Source organism: Hyaena hyaena, unplaced genomic scaffold, assembly GCF_003009895.1.
Source record: "Hyaena hyaena isolate Hyena2069 unplaced genomic scaffold, ASM300989v1 scaffold_181, whole genome shotgun sequence".
NCBI classification, from domain to species: Eukaryota; Metazoa; Chordata; class Mammalia; order Carnivora; family Hyaenidae; genus Hyaena; species Hyaena hyaena.
This window is the reverse complement of record NW_024080813.1, coordinates 2,552,460-2,573,027: the sequence shown is the minus strand read 5'-3', so window position 1 is coordinate 2,573,027 and position 20,568 is coordinate 2,552,460. Positions and strand designations below refer to the sequence as shown.

General features: G+C 34.4%; 1 protein-coding gene across 1 annotated transcript in view; it reads right to left on the bottom strand.

Annotated features, from left to right (window-relative positions):
* Positions 1 to 20,568, bottom strand: part of HIF1A (hypoxia inducible factor 1 subunit alpha) — a 44,434-nt gene that overhangs the window by 10,318 nt on the left and 13,548 nt on the right. The window contains exons 2-8 of the mRNA XM_039240764.1: positions 11,710 to 11,900; positions 11,184 to 11,329; positions 11,016 to 11,100; positions 7,479 to 7,591; positions 6,420 to 6,622; positions 1,588 to 1,694; positions 297 to 444 (exon numbers count right to left, since the gene is read on the bottom strand). Of these exons, the coding sequence (XP_039096695.1) occupies positions 297 to 444; positions 1,588 to 1,694; positions 6,420 to 6,622; positions 7,479 to 7,591; positions 11,016 to 11,100; positions 11,184 to 11,329; positions 11,710 to 11,900 (993 nt within the window). The remainder of the gene's footprint in view (positions 1 to 296; positions 445 to 1,587; positions 1,695 to 6,419; positions 6,623 to 7,478; positions 7,592 to 11,015; positions 11,101 to 11,183; positions 11,330 to 11,709; positions 11,901 to 20,568) is intronic.

Below are 20,568 nucleotides of genomic sequence, written 5' to 3'. Positions count from 1 at the left end.
TGACAGAAATAGGGCTACAGTAAACTAATCGAATAGGAAATCTGGTCTTTTTTTAAAGGTCTTTTTAAAAATGGGAGTGAAAAGAATGGGAAGAGATGGCTACTGATAATAGTACAATCACCGCAGAACAGCAGGCCTGGCCACTCAGGTCTGAGTACTGAAAACCATAATTAGGTAGAAATGTGAAAATAAAATTCAGTTAACATTTTATAATCTTATCTCCCTTTACATAAAAGAACAAACTATCCAAAAAAGTTATTACTTGCTCCCCTCAAATATTTACTTTTCAGACTTACCTCACAACATAATTTACACATACAATGCACTGTGGTTGAGAGTTCTTAGTGTTATATATGACGGTTGCTTGAGTTTCAACCCAGACATATCCACCTCTTTTAGCAAGCATCCTGTACTGTCCTGTGGTGACTTGTCCTTTAGTAAACACTAGGAGTGAAAAGGAAGAAGTCATGCAGAGAAAATAACTTCAAACTTTCAATCAAATAAATGGATGCTGAATGTTGATTATTTTAGAAAAGAGGTTTATTTTAATAAAATTATAATTGTTTAAAGTGACAGAGAAAAAGCCCCAGCATCGCCAAATATATACATAGTTCATTCTTCCAACCCCGAAAATAAACTCCTTTCCTGCCAATCTTCACTTTAAATAAAATGAAAGCCAGGAATGAGGGACAGCAGTGACCAAAATTCCTTTAATGATTTATATGTTGAAAGTATCACAATGACTAGAGAATGAATAATCTTGATTCTACAAAGCACATTTGAGCAAGTGGCACTACTACATTTCCTTACACTTCTACTTAGGTTTCTGGAGAATTAACAAAGCTTCAAGTAGCTGTGCTTGCATATTTGAATTTCAACTGATATCATGCTGAAATCCTGGCAATTTAAGCAAACTTAATCAATTACTAATTTGGGAGCAAGTACCAGATAAAAAGTACTGATGACATTATCATGAGTCTTGGGGTCCTGACTGCTGACTTGGGCTCATTCTGCAGTTCAAAGATAATCATTCTAACTCAGTGACATTCAGGTATCCCCAAATCACATTGGTAAGTCACGTTTAGGTAGAGATTAAACAGGCAAATGAGATTTGCAAGTCTTACTATGGAATCTTCAAATAACATTCACAAGTAAAATTGAGAACTATATCGTATGTCAAGGGTACTTGTTACCACCTGTACATGACATTTGATCACCTTTACATTCACTGAGTCGCTCAACAATTATTTTCTAAGTGCCTTCCGTATGCTAACCACGGATCTAAATACTTAAATGTGAATTCTGAAAATGATGCTATACAATATTCTGTGGCGTTTTTAGTCTTTGTATTAAAAATGCCAGGTTAGTTTTATAGATTAAATGATTCTACTTTAACTAGTACCAGTTACAACAAACATAAAACGTAGACTTAATGGTTGATATCCCTTATGAAAAGTTCTATTAAGACATTTAGTCTAGGAAGATTGGTTAATTTTACCCAAAACATTAGATGTGTGGCCAAACAGTAAGGAGATTGTTAAGAGTTAAATAAATAGAAAATCTACATAGCACTTCCATTGTACTTACTATCATGATGAGTTTTGGTCAGATGGTCAGAGTCCAAAGCATGGTAATATTCATAAATTGAGCGGCCCAAAAGTTCCTCTGGCTCATATCCCATCAATTCAGTAATTCTGTTAAGTAAAGAATGTAAGAAGAAAAAAGAGAAAATTTGCTTCTCTAAAGTAACTGATATGCATTAATCTCATGGACAAGTGAATTTTCAAAAATAAAGAGCATCTTCTTTGCTTAGAATAAGTTTACATCTCACTTTTGGTAACTCTAGAGTTACAAATATGGCACCATGCATGTTCTTTAAATCCTTTGGGTTCACATCTGCTTTTTAAGCCATTTATTCCCTTCACTTAAACTTGTTACCTATTGTCTTCACATTTTACTGTACTTACTTTTGGTAATAAGACAGGGGGTTCTTAAGTAGATAGAAAGTACTGCTAAATAAAATGGTAAAGATTGTAATGGTAGTCACTGACATTTAACTTAAAATACAAGATTAAATCTTTAACATTAGTTTGCCATAAAACCAGATTCTTTTTGTAGGACTATGTACAAACCAGATTCTTTATTTAACAGTGCCCTGAGGCAAGGCTTCAATTTAGGGGATCAATATTTACTACAGAATTTTAATATCAAAGACTATCTACACTAAGTGGGAAGTAAAGAAATATATATTATGTGTGTTTTAGAAGATGCTCTTGTAACTTAGGTTTTTAAATAATATAAAATTATAGGAATTCTTTTTAGATGAAATAATGGTATCAAACTGAAAATGGACTAGAAAGTAATCTAGCCTAAACTCCTTTTGGTTTCCTGGTAGTTCTTTTAAAACAGAGATTAGATCTTACTACTCTGTAGCCAGTCAGAAATGGAACCCATTTCATGTGAAAGAGAAAGCGATTTTTCTACCACCACATTACACAGAAATGTTCTTTTTTCTAGGAGCAAAACCTGAGTTAAACTTTTCTTTCTTTTTATTTTTTTTAATGTTTTCTTTATTTCTAGGAGAGAGAGACAGCGTGAGCAGGGGAGGGTCAGAGAGAGAGGGAGTCACAGACTGAAACAGGCTCCAGGCTCTGAGCTGGCAGTCAGCACAGAGCCCGACGCAGGGCTCGAACCCACGAATCGCGAGATCATGACCTAAGCGGAAGTCGGACGCTTAACTGACTAAGCCACCCAGGCGCCCCGTGAGTTAAACTTTTCGATTTCTTGAGACTTTCTTAGGTGTAAGCAAAAGTTACTTAATGTACTGTGTCCAGAAAAATAACTACAAAAAACACACAAGGAAGATATCCTTCTAAGGAATGTATAAAAGTAATAGTTTGTGTTTTCACACTTTAAGGCAAGATCTGCCATATAGTTTATTCCACAATAGTTACAGATAAATAGAAAGAGGTTTGTTAAAAACCCCAAAAACTAAACCAAAGCTAAAATGCAGACTTCTTTACAAAGGGGTATCCCTAAACACATCTGCACTAGGTGGCAGCATTACAAAGGAAACTAGTGTTTTTAAAAAATAGTCCTATTTCTTTAAATTATCCTTTAAAAATAATTTTAATTCATCTTAAATAGGTTACTTTTAAACAAAATTCCCATGGGATTAAAAAAAAAAAAACCCTTCCTTTATTTAAATCTTTATATGCCTGGGACACCTACATGACTCTTGGGTTAAGCATCTGACTCTTAATTCCCGTCAGGTCAGGTCATGATCTCATAGTTCTTGAGTTCAAGCCTCACAATCAGGCTCTGCACTGACCGCACAGAGCACGCTTCGGATTCTGTCTCCCTCTTCCCTGCCCCTCCCTGTTTGCACATTCTCAGTCTCTCAAAATAAATAAATAAACTTAAAAAAATAAATAAATCTTTACATGGCTTAAGTATGCCTGGCACTGTTCGAGTATGAAAACACAAAGTCAAAACCCAACATGTAGCTATCTTCTGGAACACTTACGATACTACTTACGAAATAATGTGGTAAGTGTAATGATGGTAATCTGTTGCAGGAATCAGAGAAATCACCCTTATCAATGAGAAAAAAATGGTTGGGTGAGCGATAATTTCTTATAGGAGACTTATGAGGTGAGCATAGAAGAGAAGCAGAGAGCAAAACCATTTCAGGAAGAAGGTCTACCAGAAGCAAAGATAGAGATGTGAAAATACTTGACATTGTATAAACGAGAAAGACTCTCATGTGGTTAGTGGGGTAGGTGAGGAGAAATGAGGCTAGAGAAGTAAGCAGATTAACAAGGGCCTTTTATTACCCTGTTAAGAAGCTCTGATTTAATTAGATCTCAATCAGTGCTTCTCAGTCTGAGTTGAGGTACATCTATCATTAAGGGATGCAAAATGTTAAAATATAAAAAAGCATGTTTTCTTAGAAAGTCAATTTTATTTAACTTAAGTACAGCTTATATTTTGTACCAAAAAGGGGAGTGATCCAGAAAATTTGATCATAAAATGTTTTTAATGGACTAGGAAACCTGTGATCTAAAGCAACTATGCAGCATATTAATCACTTATTATAGGTGTCCTGAGGACAAGAACTGTTACTCTTCATTTCTACTTTGCCATGAACATTGTAGATGCCAAATAAATGTGCTGACTGACTATAAACAGAAATTAGTATAGTAAATAATAAGCATCTGTGAAATATTCTGAATGTCAGAAGTTTTGGTAGGTTAGGTTTTCTCAAAATGGGGCAAAAAATTTTCCTCGGTCTCAGTTCTTAGGGGTTTTAGATGTGAGAGTTCCTGTAAAGAGCTCTAACCAAAGAACAGCAATCTCCCGGTCAAACCTAAAACCTCACTTGGATGATCTCTAAGCTGGCAGTCTTATTCCTCTGTCGTGATCATTTTGCCAGTTTTCTCATTCAATCTGCGAGAAATGTCACTCCCTTTCTCAATTCTCATTCTAGTTCCACCACTTTCCATTCTCCACAGTTATCTCTATACTTTGCTACTAAGTTTGAAAGATAAAAAATAATTCCTCAAAAATGGATGGGTATCTCTGTTCTATCGTATATCCACATGAATAATGGCAATAAACACCAGAAAATGCTTGTCACCAGTGGTGAAGCATTCATTATGTGTACAAGGCACTCAACAAGCTCCTTTAATTCTGACAAGAGATTTTGGAAATATTACCCTTATTGTAAGGATCGTAAAATTTGAAAGAGTTAAGTTTTAATACCAAGACCACACTGTAAGTATCAGAGCTGCAAGCCAGGACTAAATCCAGGATTATTTTATTCTAAAGCCAGAGTTCTGTAACATTTCCTTGTCCAGTAGAGTGGAGGATTTTTATCTACTTTATATTTGACTAAGTGCTTAAAACGGGTACTCTCATACAATCTTTAAGATGGCCCTACATTAAGAAGGTGTTACAAAAGATGGAAGAAACTGATGCTCAAAAAGAAGAACTAATAGGCCCAAGATCACTTGGATATAGGCAGCAAAGTCAGGATTTAGTAGTCTGGCTACAAAATCTATACCTTCAGCTACTATGTTATACAGTCTTTTAGTAAAAACTGAGACAAGAGGGACGCCTAGGAGGCTCAGTCGGTTAAGCGTCCGACTTTGGCTCAGGTCATGATCTCACAGTTCGTGGGTTCGAGCCCCGCGTCGGGCTCTGTGCTGACAGCTAGCTGAGAAACGAGCCTGCTTCGGATTCTGTGTCTCCCTCTCTCTCTGACCCTCCCTGCTCACGCTGTCTCTCTCTCAGAAATAAAAACATTTAAAAAAATATTTAAAAAAAATGAGACAAGCAAATAAATAAATTACAACGGTAGAAAAAATGATAGACATATGCACAGGAATAGTAGAGTATACTGACGAAACAAGAAAGGTTCCACAAAGGAGTATCTAGATAGCTCCTGAAGAATATGTGTTGAGTTGAAGAAAACTTCACTGCAGAATGAGAAAATATATGTAAAGGCACTACGACAGCAAATCAGCACATGGTACTCTCTAGCTGTAGGGTATGGGGGTGGAGGGGTCACATCAGAAGAGGTCCCCTCTCTTCCCGATTAATTTAGAGAAGTGGGCAGAGGCCACATCATAAATATCTTTGTTGGCTATGCTACGCAAAGTTTGGGTTTTATTGTCGAGGTCTAGTTTTCTTTCAGATTTTCAAAATGTACATCTTTTTTTGATAAAGAAAGATCTCCTGCCCTCCTCTAATATTTTTATAAACCAGAGTTTTTTCTGTGTAAAGATCTGATTTTCATGTTAGGAAGTCCACTTTTTGGGAACATAGATGAGAGATTAAAGGGCAAAAATCTGTTGGCAAAGAGACAGTTTAGAAGATTATGGCAACAATTTAAAGCAAAGTTAATAATGAGCTGAAGCATTCAGTGGCAGGAAAGCAAGGGTGAAAAGGAACAAATGGATCAAGAGACATACGTAAATAGCAAATCTGTGAGATTTAGAGACCAACTGAGTATACATAATGAAGGTAAAAGAAATGCTAAGATGACTTCCAAATATTTGCATGAGTTGTGTGTCTATAGTGGTATACTAACCATGCTAGGCATTGTAAAAAGGAAAAGCAATTTTTGAAGTTGTTGTCTTGGAGCAATAGTGGTACAGTCCAGTTACAGAAATATTGTTTATTAATACAGAAAGAATATCCAAATAAAAATATCAAATTGGCAATTGAAAAGTTATGAATGTGAACAGAAATGGCAATAGAAAACATGAGCAATATGTAGGGTGAGGAGATGATCAAACACTTCTCTTTCTAGTCCATAACCAAAAGTAACCTATTCTTCCTCAAATTATGCATTATATATCTCTGGATGCTACAGACTAATTAAAATTTCAAGTTATAGTTTATATATCATTTACCTTTCATCACAGTAAGAAAATTTCATATCCAGACTGTGACGACTGAGAAAAGTCTTGCTATCTAAAGGAATTTCAATATTTGATGGATGAGGAATGGGTTCACAAATCAGCACCAAGCATGTCATGGGTGGTTTCTTATACCCACACTGAGATTGGTTACTATTGGTATCGTAGACATGAATATGGCCTGTGCAGTGAAGTACCTGTGCACAAAGAAAACAAAGCAATTATTTAAAAAATATAAAATGCTAGTAAAAAATATGCAAAGATAAATAGCTGAAGTGTGACAACGCAAGTAAGCTTTGATAAAATTTACTGTCATTAGTAGATTAACCCTATCTTTGAAATCCGTAAGTGTTTCCCATGACACCATTCATGACTCAGGCACCATAAATTACTCACTAAAATATTCCCTTCAGGGGCACCTGGGTGGCCCAGATGGTTGAGCGCCTGACTTTGGCTCAAGTCATAATCTCACGGTTCGTGAGTTCGAGCCCCATGTCAGGCTCTCTGCTGTCAATGCAGAGCCTACTTCAGATCCTGTGCTCCCTCACTCTACTCCTCCTCCAGCCTCTCTCTGTCTCTCAAAAAGAAATATTTTAAATTTTTTTTAAAAATTAAAAAAATAAAAAATAAAATATTCCCTTCATGAAAATCTGGTTTGATTTTTTCATTCATTTAGTCAGTTTAGTGGCAGTCTGACTTACTATTTTTATAATTTCTTGCTTTGATTTCAACACTGAGCAAAGAAATGAAACAAGAATGAATAGAAAATTTAAGTTCTATCAATATTCAAACACTGGGTAGTTGGAAAAACCAACTGATTAAGTTAGTTTGGTACACCAGAGTCACAGTTCACCTAAGTTCATGCCTCAAACTGGCAAACTGCTACAATTTTGGATGGTAACTCTGCAAATGCCAATGAACAACTTTAAGTTTTCCCTCACAATCCTAATGGTATCTTAAATAGCATTTAAGTGTTGAGTTGTATGAGTGTTGAGATGCATGAATTTATCTATAAATCAAGCATATCACCACTTACAAATAATTTTTACTTACTTTCCATGTTGCTGACTTTATGTTCATGGTTCTCCCCCGGCTAGTTAGGGTACATTTCATTCTGAGAAAAAAGCTTCGCTGTGTATTCTGCTCTTTACCCTTCTTCACAAGGCCTAATGAAAGCAGGAAATAAAATTTAAAAACATAATTAAATATTTAAAATTGTTTCAGTAAGAGTAGCACCTAGGTACTATTCAATTAAAGGTCTCAGCATAAACAGTAATTCACACTCCAACACAACCAAAGAATCTAACATGCTCCAATGAGTAACTGGGGTTCACAATTCCAGTGATTCCCTGATTGCAGATAACAGTTAACCATTTCACATTGAGCCATTAAAGTTGGCAAAATTACAAAGAAATACAAATGTTGTAGGAGAGTGCCTTATTAAGTGTACTATATCAGTGTAATAATAAGCACACACTCCCAAAAAAAAAACTTCAGCGAACTCCTCCAAACCTTTGCCAAATGTGTTAGCTCAATTTATAATAAACATTCCATGTATTTATAGAATTAAAATAGCAACTTTCTTTTCAAAGCAGGTAACATTTTTATATATCTGATTTTTCCTCAGATCTTCCTGTAAGGCAGGCATGACATTATTTCTATTTTGTTACTAGTGGGAAAAAACAAAATATTGAATGACTTTTCAAAGCAAAATTAGAGTGAAATAAATTTAGGTATATTTACGCCCATTCCAAGCCTTATATAACTCAAACATGGTGAAAAGGAAAATAATGAAAAGCACAGAGGTGGGGAAAAAAACAAACACATGTTCAGGGACTAATAGATAGATCAGGCTGCTGCAATATAAAGTACATGCAGAAGCATAATGAGATAGTTAGAAAGAAAAGATTGGGGCTATAAGCGGAGGCCCTTGTATGCCCTAATTAGGAGTTCGGCCTTCAATATACAACATGGAGCTTCTAAAAAATTCTGAGAGGGGAAGCACAGTCAGGAACTTATGTTACATTAATCTAGAAGCAATATATATGATGTATTAGAATTAAAATATAATGATGGTAATCAGGGGCTGAACAGTAAGAGAAGTGAAAAGAAGGGTAACAAATGACACATAAAAAACTAGAAAAAACTTGAAAACTGATGGAAATAAGTGAGGAGGAGGGAAATTAAAGGAAAAAAAAGGATCTGGGGATTTTAAGGCTAGTAAATAATATAAAAGAAATAAGATAGTTTAAATTTAGTCTTACTTAGCTAGAAACGCTGGACTCTTCTAGAAGAGTTCTAGTCCCATAGTATTGGAATTATGCAAAGGGGCAATCTTGGTGCTGATACAATTATTTGGGCTGAGTCAAATTAAGGTTTAAATTTGCCCTCCCTTGCAGCGTTTGGGAATGGATTTTAAAAAGATGCCACAAGAACCATACTGGACTCAGTGGTGGTACAGAGGTGTGTTGTGGTTGTGGTGCCAGCAGAGATCTACTTGTAAAATATTTGAGGATTTTCAGTCCTTCGTAATCTAAGCTTGAATTGTACTGACCTTTGGAAACCCAAAGCCTTTGAATTGGGACAGGAAGATTAATTTAAAAACCAAGGTACTATCATTTTCCTAATGGAAAAAAAAAAAACATTTTAAAAGAACTAAATTTTCAGATCTCTAAAAACAAATCATTTTATAATAATTTAATGAACTCTAAGTCATTTTAGAATTTAAGTGGAAAAAATAATAGAACTATGTTGTATAAATACACCACTGGTTCTCAGCATATCATTAATATGTGATGCACTGCAGCAAACCCCTCTTCTCTAAAAGTGAAAAGTGCATTTCTATTTCCCAAAACATTAAACATTGATTACATTAGGATTTTCAAAAAGTTGATGTGTTTTAAAAACCATTTGTCTTAAAAAATTTTTTTTATTCAAAAACATATTTAAACTGTATTATGTGGAATATATTTGATTTAGAATAATGCATTAGCATCATTACCAAATCAAAATTTCCTAATATCTATCCTTAGTCTAGTGCAAGGGAGGCACTGAGCATCCAATACGAACCTCAAAGTCTGTAAACACTAGAAGTCCTATACTAAACTAATCGACAACTGGTGCCTATGTGAAGTGTATTTACTCTTCCTTCATACAGAATTCTAAAAATTATATATTTGCTTTCCCAAGTTCACAGTGAACACAAAGTATGAAATTTCATACAAAGTATGAAATTAAAAAACAGGAGGGGATTCCTACTGAAAAGGTCAAAAGTGGCCACAGAATGTAGTAAGAGTTGGTGAACATGAAACATCTCCAAAGTATTAATGAGCCCAACTACCAGAATTTAACCTACACTCTACCATTTACTAACCAAGTAATCTTGGGTAAGTTTCCAAATAATTCTGTGTCTTAGTTTCCTCAGTAAAGTAGAAATAGTAACAGTAACTTCACAGGGTGTTAACGCATATAATATGCAGAGAAGAGTGTTCTGGCACAGAGTAATCTCTCAATAGAGGTTAACTATTATCAAAAATGAAATCAGATGAAAAAGAAAACCATAAAAATATTCAAAAAGTAATACAGAAGCAAACAAACTTACACTCTTAATTAGAGAGCAGCAAAGGACAACTACAGAGCATAATAACAATTTTTCACTGTGGTAATTTTATAATTTATCAGTATACTTTGTGGCTTCTTAAGAAGGCACAAGTGTAAAGAGGTTTTAATTATTAAGCTTTTGTAATTCAAGAGGTATTTTCCAAAAATCTTAGAAGACTTATTTTGAACAATTCAATCCTAGGGGCACATGGTGGCTCAGTCAGCTAAGCATCTAACTCTTGATTGTGGCTCATGTCACGATCTCGGGATTCATGAACTCGAGCCCCTCATAGGGCTCTGTGCTGACAACGTGAAGCCTACTTGGGATTCTGTCTCTCTCTTGGTCCCTCGTCAGCTCATGCTCTGTCTCTCTCTTTCTCAAAATAATGACTCTCTCTCTCTCAAAATACATAAACACTAAAAAAAAAATCTCAATCCTAAGAGTTAAGAGGTCTTACTGGGTCTTTTTTACTGCTGCTAATGTGGGGGCAAATAATATAATACTTTGTAATATTACTTAGTCTCAAATTATTGTGAACATCCTGAAGTCAAATAAGCAGTTATTAGACTTTTGAAAAATCTGGTGAACTTTCTCTTTTCTTTATCCTGGTCTTTTAGAAAGCTTGAACACAAACTGTTATACGTCAAGTATAACAACTATCTAAAATCTTATTATTTATTATGACTTCCCCTTGCCTAAAGGTTGTTGTATGTTATAAACTGATCTCTTTGGGTCCCTTGAGTTTTATGTAGTATTATATCTGTATAATTATTTATGCAATTAGGTGAGCTTTAAAAATTAAGGTATTCTTATGAAATTTCTAAAAAACAATAACCAAGATTTAACAAAGAACAGAGTAATATTTTATTAAACATGAAATGATATTTTGAGCCTTAGGTTAGTATAACAGCAAACATTTTAAATTAGTAACAGTATCTTATTAGGTAAAACCACCTGTCAGATTAAATCAAACACCAGACTTTTCTTACCATTTCTATGTGTAAGCATTTCTCTCATTTCTTCATGGTCACATGGATGAGTAAAATCAAACACACTGTGTCCAGTTAGTTCAAACTGTAAGAACATTTAAAAAATTAGATCTCTATCATAAAATCATAAAAACATTTAGAAGGGCTCTTAATATATGGGTATTTAACCTGAGTCAATCCCATGTATTTGTTCACATTATCAGAAATGTAGATCATATCACCATCATCTGTGAGAACCATAACAAAACCATCCAGGGCTTTCAAATAAAAGCAATTCATCTGTGCCTTCATTTCATCTTCAATATCTAAATCACCTAAAAGGGCACAAGAAAAGGAAAATAAGTTGAATGTTCTACTTAAATGACAGCAATATTTAGATATTTTTATAAAGTTTTCCCCAGATACTTTATTTAAAAACTAAAATTAGCCTTGCCAGTTGCTTTTAATGATTACTTTTAAAGTAACATGGCAAGCAAACCATTGAAAAGAAGGGTCATGTTATTAAAAGAAAGACTGGTAGGAATGTGGGGCAGAAGAGAAAGAGGGGGAAAAGGCCAGTATCTTGAAAATTCCTTACTGAAACTTTAAAAGCAGGTAATGAAAATCACATTAAAGGACAGAAAATAAAGGACACCTTCTAATTACTTCTCGTTTCTAATTTTTAGGCTTATCACACCCTTGTAAAACAACTCACCAGCATCCAGAAGTTTCCTCACACGCAAATAGCTGATGGTGAGCCTCATAACAGAAGCCTTATCAAGATGCGAGCTCACATTATGGGGAAGTGGTAACTGATGAGCAAGCTCATAGAAAACTTCAGACTCTTTACTTCGCCGAGATCTCGCTGCATCTCTAGACTTTTCTTTTCGACGTTCAGAACTTATCCTATTTAACAAAAAAGGAGGAAGAGAGAAAAAGAAAATTTACATAAATTAGCTTGCTTTTGCTTGGATAAAACTAATTTTACATTTTCCTGCTTTCCATAGAACAATGTGAAGGTGCCATGTAATTAAATTATATAGAGATTGGTCTATTACATACATGAACACATAAAGTAAGAATGCAGCTATACAAATTTCTGGATTACTGAAGACATATGGAACTCTCACAAGAAGTCCAAGATGGAGCTTTAAACCTGTCTGAAACAGGTATTTCCTTCCTGGCATATCAAATGAGAGGGGATATTATGTTTTAGCCAAAATCTTAAAAGTAGTCTGTGTATCTAAGGCTACACCTCATAGCCATTCAGAAGTAGTCTCAACATAAAGAAAGCACCACTAAATCTAAAGAAACTAAAGCTGTACATATTAACTTGAAAACAGGAGTTGTTAAGTAGGCAACAGTAACAGCTACAAACTGATTTTTAACTTGTTTCTTTTGACTCCAATATTTTCCCAATTTCTACCCTTACCACATGAGCAATACTGACTGTAAGCTATAGAAATCTCTATTAGCAGCAATAGGAAGTTACCATTTTCAGGTTGCTTATTCCCTTAGCAGCCCCTTTTCTATCACTGGCACAAGTACCAAATAAAGCCAGGAGTGTAGAAGAAGAAGAAAGATGTGACACAATACTAAGAATTGAAAAGAACAGGTTAATAGAGATTAATAAAGGTGTCAAAACAAGGATATATCTTTAGGAAACTCTACCAAGATTAAAGTCAGTCAGAAAGATTTTCCTAAATTACACCAAGCAGAGACATTTATCTTCCTTTGCTTAACTGATTAGCAACATCAATTCCTCCTGACCCAGCTGGAGGTAAACAAGGCTAAACCTGGTTCTGCCCTTAGTTTCTTTAAGAGCTATTGTTCATTAAAACCTACTGTGTGCCAAATGATAACCTGTACCAGGTGCCTAGTTATCTCAAAACTTGTAAACAGGTTAAATATTATCCCTTTTTACAAATGAGGTTATACAGTAGGCTCAAAACAGCCATCACCAGACAGGATTTGAACACAGGTGTTTTTTCACTCCAAAGTCTTTGCTCTTCCAGTGTTTTATCTTAAGGAAAAATGTTGCTTCTACCTCAAATGTGCTCCTATAACTTTCAACCTGATTCTGTTAAGTCAATTATTTATTAAATGTTGAAAACAGCCATTACCATTTATTGAGCACTTAGCAGTATGCTAAGGACTTTGCCAGTATTATTTCACTTAATCCTCCTTATATCCTATGAAAGAAGCAGATAATTGTATCTACCTCAAATCTCTCCTCCCTCCAAATGATCTGCAAACTGCAAAGTTCAATAATAGAAGCAACATTCTCAAAAAAACACAGGCAGGGTTCTCAGTACATGCTCCTATTATGTTGAATAACAGTTGTATTGTGCAATAGTGGTAATCTAGTTTTAGCACTTAAATTTGTGTGCATATCTGACTTTTATGCAATAAGGAATGTGAATATTTGCTGTTGTTAGAATGTAACTGAACTTTGATACAAGTTTTTTGATTCAAGCATCTAGATAAATTTGAGTATCTTGAGATTTAAGGTAAGCTATTAAAAACTATTATTTATAACTAGTAATCTATATGAATCAAGATTTTCTTAATGCCATATAATTTTTTTAAGTTTATTTATTTTTGAGGGGGGAGGGGCAGAAAGACAGGAAGAAAGAGAATCCCAAGCAGGCTCTGCACTGTCCATGTGCAGCCTGGCAGCCTAACGCAGGACTCAGGCTCGAACTTCATGTACCACAAGATCACGACCTGAACCAAAATCAAGAGTCTGACACTAAACCGCCCAGGCATTCCAATGCTGTATGATTTTTTTTTTTAAGTTTTTATTTTATTTTAAGAGAGAGACAGAGAGTAAGCAGGGGAGGGGCAGAGAAAGAAGGAGACAGAATCTGAAGCAGGCTCCAGGCTCTCAGCTGTCAGCACAGAGCCTGACGCACAGCTCGAACCCAGACTGTGAGATCTTGAACTGAGCCGATGTCCGATGCTTAACCGACTGAGCCACCCAGGCACCCCTGTATCATTTTTAAAAAACATGAAAATAAATTAGACTCTGAGGTTACCATGAAAATGCAATGTCAACAGTCTGCAACTTTATTTTTTATGTGCATTACAATTGCCTCATTGTTTTCATTAACTTTAAGTGAATGTTTTAAATTTGAACTTAGAAATGTATAATAATCAAAGTTTTCAAACTCCATTTTATACACATACCAAAGTTCCTAGGGGTGTGGGAGAGATCCAGTGTGTCCTGCCTAGCTCTAGCATCTAACTTTCCTCTTTCCCCTCTGAATTGGCAGGTGAGAGGAAGGGATGGTAGTGGGAATCAGTTGACTATCTGGTTCAAGTAAAACCAGCAAAAAAAAGTGTGAGGACCAATGATCTCATGATAAACCCAAATATTAGTTCAAATGTCACAATTAGCCCAAGCAATCAAAATTTTATCAGCAACTTTCATCAGACTTACTAGGCTTCTTTTCTTAAGTAACTGGATACTTCAAGAGTTGACAAACCTAAATTAGATGAAGGTGATGAAAATCCATGTGTCCTATATTACATAAACTATCTAGACATAAAGCAATCAGGAGACCTATAATAAAGATTTAATATAGAAATTTATCTGATGTTCTTCACATGTGACTATGGGGGCTCTTAAAATATTTCTTAGCTTAAAGCAATAACTAACAAAGTTCTTATGAGTTTCAACATCAAGTGCCCAGCTTCTTGTCTACTCAGAGGAAGGCTCTTTTTATGAGGTCATACCCCACAGAATTAAAGTACTGGCAAGAAATTATTTCAGGCAAACCACAGCATCTGGGTCCCACAGAGATGAATCCTGTACTATTTATTTACTTACTACTTACATTGTACAAAAAAGTTTTTATAGACCAGAAGAAATAAGGTCACTGTATTTCTCTAAATTATCAATTCCATCTTTGTTATTTTTAATTAAGTACAGATCAAGTAAAGTTCTGCACTGACATGCTTGCATAAAGTGCTATTTCACATCTGCTAATCATGGTAGAAATCAGTTAAGAGTACAGTAAAAATTCTATCTTTTCAATAATTTGCTTACCCATTTCTATGACAGTCCTAAGACTAACATCTGAATAAAATAGCAAAATAGCTTGATCTTTATGGTACTGTAGTTTTCAAACTCTTAACTATTTTATCATTTTTTAACATACAGTATTGGACAAAAGCTAACTAAATTGTATCTTGACATTATTTTGTATAGAAAATATATTTAGGAAAATAACTGAGTTGCTGTCACTATGCTTCTTGTATACAAAGTTGAATGGCAATAGCCATTTTACAGAGAATGCTTAGTATTCTTTAGATTAACAAGAACACAAAATAATTGCAGGTATTTTAATTTATCTATCTTTGTTGTCTAATTATATAGGAAAAGCTGTTAACATTCCTGATTGTAAATACATGTGACTTTAAGAACTGAAGTTATAGCCAGTCATTAAGAGGTGACTCTATCCTATTTCTAATAAAGTTAATACATTTTTAAAAAATCTCTTAACTCTATTATTTGCTGCTTTAAAAACTATTTCTGGCTTTGAAGGTACAAGCTGTTGTTTTCCACTTCCTATGTCTGTGTTTCTACAGAACAAAACTTCTGAAGTGAAATTCCATGATCTAAAGGATGTGGCATTTAAATTTACCTTTCCAAAAAGGTCTATACACATTTTTGTCTTTACCAATTCATTAATGTGTTTATCTATTTCTCCATGCACTCTGCTGTAATATATATTTTGGGTCGTTTTTATCTTTTTAATTTTTGCCAATAGGTGAAGTGTAGGTGCCCTACACTTCTTAAAATCTCAGGCCAGAAGAAATTCCAAGGAAATGTTCATGCTCTTCAGTTGGCATTTTGGCCTGCAGCTTTAAATCCAAACTCCTATATGAGGTGCTTACTATGTACACAGTGGTACTGTAAACATTTCTCATCAATTAACTTAATTTTTATTATCATCACTATGTTACACATAGAGAACCTGGTTAAATAACTTACCCAAGTTTACAGAGTTAATAAGTGGCAGAGCCTTATTCAAACTCAAGCAATCTGGCTCTAAAAACTATACTGTTAATATAGACTATGCTAGGTCTCAGAAATTCATTCTAATTACTAAGATAAGTATATATATATCCAGGCATTATAAAGTTCAAAATTTGTTTACTTCACATCTCCCAAGACAGAAAGGTGATGTAGAGGAGTTGGCTCTGGAATTTAGAACTTGACTCTAAGCCATTCAGAAGGATTAATGGCCAGGCTCTTTCCTGGTATCTGCTTATAAATCCAAAATCCTAATTCAAAAGCACCTACAATGGCGATGCTCTGGGCTTTACTAGCTCTGCAAAGCAATACAACCTTTAATGAATACTGCCAACCACTAAGGGGAGAGAATCAGAGGATAGTAATTCAATCTATCTCATACAATCCCACCAGACTTTACTTTAACATTTATTGAGCACTTAATGTGTGTCAGGCACTATGTTAAACACTTCCACATATTAGCTCAGTTCATTATAACAACTCTATAGAGAACCAAAACACAAGATGGGAAATGGACTTTCTGAACCTTAGAACAACTTCATTCATTCAAGAAATATTTGTTACATAAACATTTATTGAGCGTTTACCATGCACTGTGCCAGTTATAAGGAATATAGTGATAAGCAGAACAGCCCTCATGGAGCTTAAACAGCCTACTATAGAAATAGTTACCTAATGCTCTGTTTTCAAACGCTGGCCTAGGTGCATCATAATTATTTAGGACATTCAACATTTCAAACCTCTGGGCTCTACCTTTGTAAATTCTGATTCAGTAGATCTGAAGCAGGGCCCAAAATTCTGGGTTTATAAAAATAACCAGATACATATGATACACAGTTAGATCTGGGAACCACGGACTCAACTATTTCACTAACACTGTGTTTTAATTTTGCCCTCACATATCTACCACAATTATCATTCCACAATAAGAAATCTCATATTATGCCCTGCTTAAAATTCCATCAAATGTACACAAGACAAAATCTATTTTCTTTCATTCTTTCTTTTTTTGAAAGAGAGCGAGAGGGAGAGCGAGAGCTCCTCCATGCTCACATGCACAAGCAGGGAGGGGCAGAGAGAGAGAGAAAGAGAGAGGCAGACACAGAATCTGAAGCAGTTCCAGCCTCTGAGCTGTCAGCGCAGAGCCAGATGTGGGGCTCGAACCCAGAAAACTGCAAGATCATGACCTGAGCTGAAGTCAGATGCTTAATCGACTAAGCCACTCAGGCACCCCAACAAAATCTATTTTCTAAAGAAACTCTCCCTTAGCTAGTAGTTCCCTGTCCGTCTCTTCATCCTCATTATTTCCTATATCCTTTGGCTACATTGCAGTTACTCAAAAACATAATATTTCATTCCTTTCTGGCTCAGTCTCTTTCGGCCTGAGGTACTCTTAATATGTGGCTTAGTAAATACATGTGAGAAACTTTGAAGATTACACCCAGCATTGTTTTTTCTCTACTTTGTCTTCCAAAACTTGTTCTTCTCCCCTAAATCTCACTGCTCTGGTTATTTTGCTATATATACATGACCTCTGAACAACACAGATCTGAAATGTGTGGGTCTACTTATACACGGAACTTTTGTGATACAGTACTATAAATGTTATTTTCTCTTCTTTATGATTTTAATACCATTTTCTCTAGTTTGCTTTATTATAAGAATACAGTATATAAAACATATACAAAAAATGTGTTAATAGTTATTGGTAAGGCTTCCAGTCAACAGTAGCTTATTAGTCAAGTTTTGGGGTAAAGGCAACTAGTAGTTACATTCTGGGGGGAGTCAAAAGTTACATATACGTGGATTTTCAACTGTGCAGGGCGTTAATGCCCCTAACCACCTGCACTGTTGAAGGGTTAACTGTATGTATCTTCTCTGACAATCCTCAAAGCTTCCTGGAGGCAGGAAAACTGCCTCATTCATCTTTCTCTTTGTATTCTTAGTAGAGATGTGCGTAAATTCTACTTGGCTTTAGTATTTAGCCCTAACCTATTTGACTTTGATGGACTTCAGCCCATGGAAGGCTGACTACCCCTTTAACATTCTTTCTAGGATCCCTGAATTTGTGCTTCATCAGTGCTCCTGTAATCCTACAGATTATGATCATAATTAAACAGCATAATAATGTTAGTACTTTGAACAAAGCATACTATTTGGATTTACTGTGACTATCTGGATATGCACTTTCAAGTGTATCTAGTGAGCATCTAGTAGGTATACTAGATGTAAATTAGAATTAAAAAAGCTATTGATTTAAAAAAAAATCACCTAGCAGTTTAACAGTGAATGGCACCAATACTATATCACCAAAGAGATATTTTTTATATCTTTTTGAGAGAGAGCATGTGATACCACCAGAGAATAGATTTAGAGGTAAAGAAACTAGAATAGCAATTTATCAAAAAAAAAAAAAAGAGGCTAAAGGTTTAGGATTATTTCCCTTATCACTTTGATCTATACTATATACTTTTATTCCTAAACTGATGTGGTCAGGTAAATGCAAAGTTGTAGTTAATGCTGTTAACAAATCAAATCAATGCCTTTATAATTATGTCTTCCTAGCCCAGCTGGCAACACAAAACTTGACTGTTTTCTAAAATCTTTTTCAAGAAAGTGTTGTAATTTTCATCATGCATGAAAATTTTCAATAAGTTGGTTTCTAATCCTATAAACTTTTTTCAAGGGGAGATTACCCTTAGACAGGCGTATTTATTATTTAGAGTGTTCTTACATTTAGTAAGATTTATTCTTCTATTTTCTACCTGGTAATTGCTGCAAAAAGATAATGTTTAATAAAAATATATACCTCTACTTAATGGAAAAAACAGCAAAAAAATTTGATATATCAAATTAAATATAAATTACATTTTCAGACAGCTAGCTATTATTTATAATTATTTTCTCCAGGAAAAAATGTCTTCTGAGTTCTAATCAATAAACTTAAAAATGAACCATTAGGATATTCATGTTAGAGAATATAATTCATTTATTCAACAAATATTTCTTAGTCATCTCCAATGAACCATACAGTGTTCTCAGCAGGGGTGATTAACAAAACAGACCGTGTTACTTGTCCCATGGAGCTTACATTCTAGGACAAAGATATCTTTACGTTTCTTGTCTTTATTCAGTTAATAGTTACTAGGTTAATCCCTAACTAACACCAACATCATTTGCCCTAGCAATAATCTTTCCATAAAATCAAATAACAAAAATTTAAGACATAAGGCAAAAGTCTACAAAAATTAATCTGTGCTTATAGAATATGTTACAATAGTGTATTATTTGAAAAAGGTATACAACAAAATTTGAGTATGAATCATTTTTCTGTATGTATAATACCTGTGTACATATGTAAAATAATTGTGTATATATGTACACATACACATATAACTTACAAATGCATAAATAAAACCAGAAAGACACAATATGCAGTTAGCAAATTAATAGTAGTTTCAAAATGGCAAGATCATAGATATTTTGTACTTTAAAATTCATCAGTGAACTGATACTATTACGTACCTGCGTTTGTCAGAAAAGTTTGAAAGAAGTAGTTATCTAACTTTTAAATTTGTTTTCCAGAAATACTAAATAGAAAGGAGTTAAACATTTTCTTTATTTTGGAAATGAAGCAGGAACGATCATATTTCTTTCTGAAAAATGGAAAGTAGGGACTGAGTAAGCAATATAATTCAGAATTTTCAGTCTCTCATTATAATCTAATAACTGCCTTTTGAAATTTTGGCATTTCATAGTTAATTTCTAATTACAAAACCAAGTCAAATGGTTTCTAAAGAAAAATATTCAGTACACACATACATATTTTATTTTTGAAAAGAACTTAAATCTCTTGTTTTAGTTGTTTACTATCTTTACTAGTTTGGTAGTATCTTGTAAATATCCACAATTAGAGAAAAGATAGATTATCCCCCTTCTAATAACCTCAGAGAAATGTTTAAGTACTCAATTTTCTAATGCTGCAGAAAAATAATCAGGGAAGAAAGATTCACTGTTTTAAATTCAGGGTACATTCTGAAAATAAAATCTGTATCACATCTGAGGTAGCATTAATGTGAAAAAGTTCTATTTATACACTAAATAAACTTATTAATTAGCTAACAGATTTACATCTGTTGGCAATATTATGTATTAAAGTTCTGTCTGTAAAAAGAATATGCTTTTGTTTTTAGATTATTCCTAACTAGTGATTTAAATAATCTCTCTCCTGGCTCAGAATTGGTATTGAGCCTCTTAAAAATAATCTTTGATCCAAAAATTTGTATGGAACCACAAAAGACCCCGAATAGCCAAAGTAATACTGAAAAATAAAACCAAAACGGGAGGTATCACCATCCCAGACTTTACCCTCTACTACAAAGCTGTCATCATCAAGACAGTATGGTATTGGCACAAAAACAGACCCATAGACCAATGGAACAGAACTGAGAACTCAGAAGTGGACCCAAAAGTATACAGCCAACTGATCTTTGACAAAGCAGGAAAGAATATCCAATGGAAAAAAGACAGCCT